The sequence below is a fragment of the Esox lucius genome, chromosome 4 (assembly GCF_011004845.1).
Source record: "Esox lucius isolate fEsoLuc1 chromosome 4, fEsoLuc1.pri, whole genome shotgun sequence".
In the NCBI taxonomy this organism is placed as follows: Eukaryota; Metazoa; Chordata; class Actinopteri; order Esociformes; family Esocidae; genus Esox; species Esox lucius.
Genome location: NC_047572.1, coordinates 31,929,002 through 31,938,235, shown reverse-complemented (window position 1 = coordinate 31,938,235; position 9,234 = coordinate 31,929,002). Strand labels below are relative to the sequence as shown.

Genomic DNA, 9,234 nt, shown 5'->3' with positions numbered 1-9,234 from the left:
TTTTAATTTGTCACCCGTCTGTAGATGTAAACAACAATGCTGATCATTGAGACACAACCTTTTGGTTATTATGCAGACAACATTTTCCAGATGTTTTTGAGTATTTATTGCAATATTGTAGGCCAATAGGAAAACAGACCAAACAGGCAAAGATTAACAAATAAAACATGGTCGTTATATATTATGTAAACTTTTATATATAAAAGTTTATTTCGGCCACGCAAAAAATCTTTATTGCCCCATTGTATATGTTGATTTCCTGTTTTTCCACCAATGACAATAGGATTCAATGGCCAGGTCTAAGCCATGCAGCAGAAGACAAAACTGCATATTTTTTCAGTTTGCTGCTTCGGAAAAAAGCAACGGCAGGAATGTAACTGCTTTCATGTATTATTATAACGAGATAGGGGAGGGAAAAAAAAATCTCTAGAAAAATCCTTGTTTCAAAAATCCTTACACCAGATAGCTTGCTAACTCACTCGTTTTCTGAATTCACTTTCCCCCTCCTGCTTAACTTCAGCTACAAGTTAAATGCACTGCATGTGAACATCCCAGCAGCTTCCCCTTACATAGGTTACAAATAATATATGTATATATGTACATACTATTTACAGTGACAGAGATACAGTTGTTGAGGAGCATGGGAATGTCGGCCACCTGTGGAAGAGGCAGTGTGGGCCCTAGTGATAAAGCAAAACAGTTGAAGGGTGTAGGGTTGGGCGGCCGAGCTGTGGAGACCTCACCAGTTTCACCTCTGGGGCTGCTTTAGAAAAGAAAACAAATCACAGGTAATTCATGGTCTCCATGGCACCTGAACATTCGTGCTGGCACATCTACAGTACTTCTCCACTTGATGTGGACCAAAACTAGGCTTTAACATTGAAAACACAGGGTTAACCTCTAGAACGACATTGTCCTAACATGGTTACGTAAAAAGGGCAGATGTGCAAAGGTTAGTCCTATGCTCTGACTTTGACGTTTAACAGATTAACGCTCTGATTCTGTGACGTGTAAAGGTTCCGTGCTCTGATTTTATGATTAGGTTAACAGTCTTTCATAGAAAATAAACAAAAAACTGACAAGATGTCAGAGGTATAATTTCACCAACTACTGCCAAAGCCATTACAAAAATAAAGGATATTTTCGTCCCAAATGAAAAACAACACCAAATGATTTATAGATCCATTGTGATACAGTATAACTGTACAATATCAGGAACATATTTGAGGGTGCTGGAGATTAGAGCGTTTGGGTGAATTTAGTTAATTATTTTTTTATGTTCTCTGTACATGTAATTGGTCATAAAGGGGGTTTAGATGAATGAAGAAGGTTTGCATTACAGTGAAAAAGCCTACATGAAATGTAAAATGTTAGATACTGCCTTCACGGTCCCTCTGAAAAGCCTGAATGGATAGTTTGAGTTAAAAGGGGAAGTCAACAATGTCATACATCCTGAAAATTAATTTCACACAGTATATTAGAAATGCACAGGGTGTAACCTCATTATGTCACTAACATTTACTCAAGAAAAATTATCAACGATGGCGTTAGTTTCTGAAAGATTGTAACTGGGAAGATGGACAGCCAAGCTAGAGACATTTGTGGTTAAATGAAATGTGTCATTGTAACCCACTATAAAAATTCAGTATTTAGCATGTTACACAGTACTACATGCGGGATGGGAGCAGTGAGAGCATTAGCATTAATACGAATAAAAAGCATAACCAAACTTACTTTATTCACACCTAAAAAAAGGGGAAAAACATTGTAAGACACAAAAACCTGTGATACAAAGAACAGTATCTACCCAGGTTCCTTAAACTACAACAGAAATGTACAGTATCTTCCCAAATTACACAATTAAATTGATGAGAACATTTTTACACAAATATTATGCATGTACATTGTGCATGATTATCTTAATTCCACTCAATTATGCTTTTAGTAAACACAACATTTGTAAAATATAGATAAGTGCCCGAGTCTTGAATGCTGAGGTCATATTTGTGCGTGCATGTGGTATATGTCTATACGTTCATGTGAAAAGTTAGTACACACCCTGGTTATCTTTGGCTTTTAATACATATTTGGACACATGGATATCGAAGCTATCCAAAACAAATTCACTGATAAAGGCAACCCACCCAATTTAACAAAGTACCACAAACCTTTTAGGCAATTGAAATGCACTGAAATGCCATTTCCTTACGTAGAAATAGTTAGTACACCCCTTTACCATCACATACAATGAGTTTGTTGCACAAAAACAGGTGCAAATGATTTGAAAATGATTAGTGTGTGATTTGGGAGGGTGTGTCCATTCTTCCTTAAAGATTAGAAACTTGGTCGGATTTGGTTTCAACCATATGGGTGTTTGGTAACACATTGATGTTCATGAGTCGGGATTTCAAAGCCATTTCCAAGCAATTTGGAGTATTTCATTCCACTGTCTGACGGATCACCTACAAGTGGAGAACATTTATATGTCATTGGCAATCTACATAGGACAGGTCATCAAACCAAATTCAGGCCAAGGATTGTGGCTGCATTTCTGCTTCAGGGCATATTGTACTGGAGAACTGTTGACACAAGTCAAAAAGCTGAAACGGAACCTAACATGGATTTTGGAACAGGACAATGATCCAAAAGACACACGCAAATGACAGAACGACTCAAAAACAGTCAAAGTCCAGATCTCAATAATATCAAAATGATATGGGGGTGACCTGAAGTAGGCCATGCATGTAAAGCCTGCAAACATGACACAGCTGAAGAAGGACCAGAAAGAAAATTGGGAGAACATTCCTCCCAGTCGATATAAGAGACTGATAGACTGTTATAAGAAAAAGCTACATTAAATCATTTCAGCCAAACGGGGCAAAATAAGCTATTGAAGCAAAAGGTGTACTTTTCCTGCACTATGCAATGTCCTTGCTGATGACTTTTGATGAATACATTATTTCCAAGAATAAGCTTTCGTTGTAATTTGGTGAATTAGGTCACCTGCATCCATCAATAGTACCGAAGACTACATATCCATGTCCAAATATGTACCAGACAGTGTACTCCTTTTTCACAGCTGTATACAGAGGATATAAAAAGTCTACACACCACTGTTAAATTGCCAGGTTCTTGTGATGTAAAAGAATGAGACAAAGATAAATCATGTCAGAAATGTTTCCACCTATAATGTGACCTATAATGTGAACAATTAAATTGAAAAACTCACAATAACCTGGTTGCATAAGTGTGCACACCCTTAAACTAATACTTTGTGGAAGGACCTTTAGATTTTATTACAGCCCTCAGTCTTTTTGGGTAGGAGTCTATTAGCATGGCACATTTTGACGTGGCAATATTTGCACTCTTCTTTACAAAAGCGCTCCAAATCTGTCAGACTGTGAGGACATCTCCTGTGCACAGCCCTCTTCAGATCACCCCACATTTGTTCAATTGAATTAAAGTTTGGGTTCTGGCTGGGCCATTCCAAAACAATAATCTTCTTCTGGTTAAGCCATGCTTTTGTGGATTTGGATGTGTGCTTTGCTTTGGGTCATTGTCGTGCTGAAAGGTGAACTTCCTCTTCATCTTTCTAACGTACACCTGAAGGTTTTGTGCCAAAATTGCCTGGTATTTGGAACTATTCATAATTCCCTCCACCCTGACTAAGGCCCCAGTTCCAGCTGAAGGAAAAAAAGCCACAAAGCATGATGCTGCCACCACCAAGCTTCACTGTGGGTATGGTGTTCTTTGGGTGATGTGCAATGTTGTTTTTGCAACAAACATACCTTTTGAAATTATGGCCAAAACATTCAACCTTGGTTTCATCAGACCATAACACGTTTTCCCAAGCGTTTTTGGGGGACTTGATGTTTGTTTTAGCAAACTTCAGCCGGGGCTTGGATGTTTTTCTTTGTTAGAAAAGGCTTCCATCTTGCCACCCTACCCCATAGCCCATTCATATGAAGAATACGGGAGTTTGTTGTTGTCACATGTACTACTTGCCAGAAATTCCTACAGTTCTTTTAATGTTGCTGTAGGCCTCTTGGAAGCCTCCCTGACCAGTTTTCTTCTAGTCTTTTCATCAACTTTGGAGGGACAGCCAGTTTTAGGTAATGTCTTTGTTGTGCTATACTTTCTCCACTTGATGATGACTATCTTCACTGTCTTCCATGGTATATCTGATGCTTTTGTACCCTTCTCCTGATCTTTCATCAATGAGATCAGTCTGATGCTTTGGAAGCTCTCTGCAGACCATGGCTTTTGCTCTGAGATGCAACTAAGAAAATGTCAGGAAAATCCAACTAGAACAGCTGAACTTTGTGATTTGTCAGAGTCACTTAAAATGATGGCAAGTGTGTAGGGACTTCTATTTAACATGAGTTTGAATGTAAATGGTTAATTCTGAACACAGCCACATCCCCAGTTATAAGAGGGTGTGCACACTTATGCAACCAGGTTATTGTAAGGTTTTTATTTTTCATTTTTCCCCCTTGAAGATTTCAGTTCTTTTTCTTCAATTTTTCACATTATAGGTCACATTAAAAGTGGAAAAAGTCCTGACATGATTTATCTTTGTCTCATTCTTTTACATCACAAAAACCTGGCATTTTAACAGGGGTGTTTAGTCTTTTGATATCCACTGTATACACACACATACAGGTAATTACCAAAATAAAGGAAGCGCTAGGAGTGTGCAGGGTCAGTTTTACCTTGCCATGATTCAGGTCCACTCAACCACTTAGAGGGCAAAACAAAATGGCACAACTATCCTAAGGGATCACATTCAGCCTATAGTGATGTGGCATTTCTATCCTGATAGGAGCTCTGTTCCACCCGCAGGCCACCAGCAACCCCACCACTAAAACAGTAATCCACACACACCAAGGCTGTCTCAGACACCAAACCGCAAACACATTTAACACCTACTGGAGATTAAGGAGCGTCGCATGAAAACAACCACAGTGAAAACATCAAAACGATGTATCTTTATCATGGAAGAATATATACAGCGGCAAGGTAATCGGAATGCAACTAAATCAACTGAAATAACATGAAAACATCAGATGGGAAACCTTTCCTGGTGGGAAGACAGCAAAATACATTCAGGCTATTGTTTGTGTTTGTCTTTCACACAGAAATTGAGTATGACACTTGTTGATGCAGAAATCAACTAACAAATGCTGTATGCTTGCTATGCAACCGGTATACAACAGGGTTAGCAATGAAATGTTACTTCCGAACCTGAAAAGGACCACTTCTAAATATTCAACAGCCAAACATACCTAAATCAGACTTGAGTAACCACACTGTGGGCCTGTCAGAAAGTGAATCATTATTGGATTTGATGAATAACCACTGTTTGATCAGAGTTTGACTTAGCACTTCTTTCCTCAAAGGCCATCATTTCACAGACCTCTTTAATGAATCTATGATTTACAACAGTCCAAAACAGGTCAAGACACATATAGAATCTATGCCAGGGTCATAAGAGCGGTTCTGGTGGCCCGACACCATATTAAGACGAAAGGTGCTTCCTTTATTTTTGGCATTGCGGTGAATAATGTATTTTTATTGTATAAAAATAAATGCTATTCCCTTTGCTGGGAAAGAGGCATGGACAGTCCGCCTCGCCCATCGCCACCACCTTCTCCACTCCCTCCACCCACTCAGCCAGTCACAAGCCCAACCCAGATAACCCTACTGGCGTACTTTTCCAGGAATGTAGTTCCGGTCTATGGACTCATCCTGGAGGAACATGTGGAGACACCGCTCGTTTTGGGCCAGGGGATGACCAGCGAGTCTGCAGACAGACGACAGAGAAGCAGGTTTCATGTAATTAACAATTATAATTAAATATTAGCGGAGCCAAAACGCAGATGGCTGGGGCTTGATTTGATAACGCTCTGACATAGAAAGACACAGCCATACAGACTGAAATATTAGCCAGAAATTATTCCAACCTGTTAATGAACTGCTCCAAGCCCACCCTCCGCTCCTCAATGAAGGCCTCCTCAAAGATACCCTCATCTCCTCGGAAGGGCAGCTGTCTCTTTAAAGCTTTTCCTGGGAGCGGAGGAACCACGATCTGTAGTATGGGCACATTTTTAGTAAATTAATTTAGTTAGACACACAGAAACCGAAACTTATAGAGGTCTGTTATTTTTATCATAGGTACACTTGAACTGGGAGAGATGGAATCTAAAACAAAAATTCAGAAAATCACATTGTATGATTTTTAAATAATTAATTAGCATTTTATTGCAAGACATAAGTATTTGATCACCTACCAACCAGTAAGAATTCCAGCTCTCACAGACCTGTTAGTTTTCTTTAAGAAGCCCTCCTGTTCTCCACTCATTACCTGTATTAACTGCACCTGTTTGAACTTGTTACCTGTATAAAAGACACCTGTCCACACAGTCAAACAGACTCCAAACTCTCCACAATGGCCAAGACCAGAGAGCTGTGTAAGTACATCAGGGACAAAATTGTAGACCTGCACAAGGCTGGGATGGGCTACAGGACAATTGGCAAGCAGCTTGGTGAGAAGGCAACAACTGTTGGCGCAATTAATAGAAAATGGAAGAAGTTCATGAAGACGGTCAATCTCCCTCGGTCTGGGGCATCAATGATCATGAGGAAGGTGAGGGATCAGCCCAGAACTACACAGCAGGACCTGGTCAATTACCTAAAGAGAGCTGGGACCACAGTCTCAAAGAAAACCATTAGTAACACTACGCCGTCATGAATTAAAATCCTGCAGCGCACGCAAGATCCCCCTGCTCCAGACCTGAACCCAAGAGAAAATCTTTGGAGATCATCATTCTTTGGGGATGCTTTTCTGCAAAGGGGACAGGACGACTGCACCGTATTGAGGGGAGGATGGATGGGGCCATGTATCGCTAGATCTTTGCCAACAACCTCCTTTCCTCAGTAAGAGCATTGAAGATGGGTTGTGGCTGGGTCTTCCAGCATGACAACGACCTGAAACACACAGCCAGGGCAACTTAGGAGTGGTTCAGTAAGAACCATCCCAAGGTCCTGGAGTGGCCGTCTAGCCAGTCTCCAGATCTGAATCAAATAGAAAATCTTTGGAGGGAGCTGAAAGTCTGTATTGCCCAGCAATCGAAACCTGAAGGATCTGGAGAAGGTCTGTATGGAGGAGTGGGCCAAAATCCCTGCTGCAGTGTGTGCAAACCTGGTCAAGAACTACAGGAAACGTATGATCTCTGTAATTGCAAACAAAGGTTTCTGTACCAAATATTAAATTCTGTTTTTCTGATGTATCAAAAACTTATGTCATGCAATAAAATGCAAATTAATTACTTAAAAATCAATGTGATTTTCTGGATTACATCACTCACAGTTGAAGAGTACCTATGATAAAAATTACAGACTTCTACATGCTCTGTAAGTGGGAAACACTGCCGATTTTGCAGGTTATCAAATATTTGTTCTCCCCACTGTACTTCATGCAGATTTTATAAAACCTGCATGGAAATATAACTAGTGAGAAAATTAAGTATTTCTGTGGGTTCTTACACACATGAAATTCATAGGATGTGTTATAAACTGGATTAGTAAAATATAACATATGTAAGCAATAAGGCGGGGGTATATTGGCAATATACCAAACCCCTGAGATCAACCAATCAGCATTCAAAACACCCAGTACATAAATATATACAACTGTATTGGATAAGATTATACAGAATGCATCTTGAAATTGTTATTACACTGGTGTGATGGATAGGCAAACTGTAACGCTGTTAGAACTGACCTTACTGTCTCTCTCCAACTCGTTCTTCAGCCATTCAAAGTCACTGTACCTTCTTCGCACAACAGAGTCCTTCAGTTTGAAGATGGGCAGGTTTGTCTGCACGTAAAAACAGAAGAGTTAACAAACTGGAGAGCAGGCATGTCCTTAACAGCACAACCGTGACATGGTCTGAAGTCACTTGTGTAACCCTTTATCAATAAATAGCTCTGACTGCCGTGTGTGTGTGTCTGTCTGTCTGTCTGTCTGTTGACTGTTACATCATACTCCCTGACGATGTAGAAAGCGACTGAAAACCGAGGACAGTGTTTGTGAGACTTTAGCATTTACACATTAAGTAATGTAGTCATGTTTATAAGGTAGTGGACTCCTGTCTGTTCCTCGTGTGAAAACACCTCTCAATAACACCATGTCATGAATGTTTAATTAACTGGTGTCTGGCTACTGATAACTCATGTAGGTGAATATGCTAGCCGGCCCAGTAATCACTTGTCTTGCAGGTTATAGGCCTAGGTGTACCAATCCCAGGCCGTGCAGGACTTTCCTCTGGTTTGGACAAAAAGCCTACTGTACATATTTATATTTTAAAAGGGCAAAATGTACTGCAGTATACTGTAGTCTGTTGGCCATTAAATTGCCTGTCAGAAACTCTGTTAGCCTATGTTGCCAGACAGTCCATTCAAAAAGTAATCAGCAACAGCGATGCTATTGTAGCGAGCGAACACGTTGGCAATTTGATATTGGCACAGCTAGTCGTATTAAACTGCATTACTAATTTGGGCAATTCAAGATGTCAAAATAAGGACTTAACATTTGAACCAACAAAAACTTAAGTATCTCGGGGGGAAAAGCGAGAGGCGTCACCTAATCTAGGCCCAGTCAATATCACCGGTCTCGATTTCAACACTGCTAGCCAGTAGTACCAACTACAACACTCACCCGCATTCGCACTTCATAGGTGGTGAATCGGTTCCGCCCAACTCCAACTGTTTGTGGATCATAAACGTCGATTTCAAGAAAATTGCTTGGGGGGCCATATGCATCTGTCAGATCCTGAGGTTTAGAGTTTAATCGACGGGTGTCTGCAACCGTAGGATCCGACATGTTTTTGTTTCTGCAGCTGCTAACCTAAAAACTATGAACCGCCACGGTATTTGTTCCGCAGCCAATCAAAGCAAAGGAACCCCAACTTCTCTCGAGCCAGACGGAAGATTCTTCTTCCACCAATTGCAGAAGAGAATGAAACGCTTGTCAAAATAAATTAACTAAACGAATAACTATTTACACAGTAAATACATTTCAAAGTGTTACAAATATACAAGTGCTTTTGCATTTAAAATGTTTTATGGAATATGTTAGTATATAGCGTTTTTTTAAACATGATTTATATGATTCTGTGTGATGTCCTGTCCTCGTGTAATTAAATGCTTTTGACCAGTTGATTTTGATTTACC

The 9,234-nt window shown here is 40.0% G+C and overlaps 1 protein-coding gene across 5 annotated transcripts; it reads right to left on the bottom strand.

Annotated features, from left to right (window-relative positions):
- Positions 1 to 88: 88 nt before the first annotated feature.
- Positions 89 to 8,963, bottom strand: snx12 (sorting nexin 12). Of its 5 annotated transcripts, none has more exon segments than NM_001304005.1 (6): positions 89 to 763; positions 1,735 to 1,745; positions 5,713 to 5,803; positions 5,964 to 6,088; positions 7,784 to 7,879; positions 8,720 to 8,910. In NM_001304005.1, coding segments are annotated over 5 exon segments (483 nt in total). In that variant the 5' UTR covers positions 8,885 to 8,910; the 3' UTR covers positions 89 to 763; positions 1,735 to 1,739.
- Between the last annotated feature and the right edge of the window lie 271 nt (positions 8,964 to 9,234).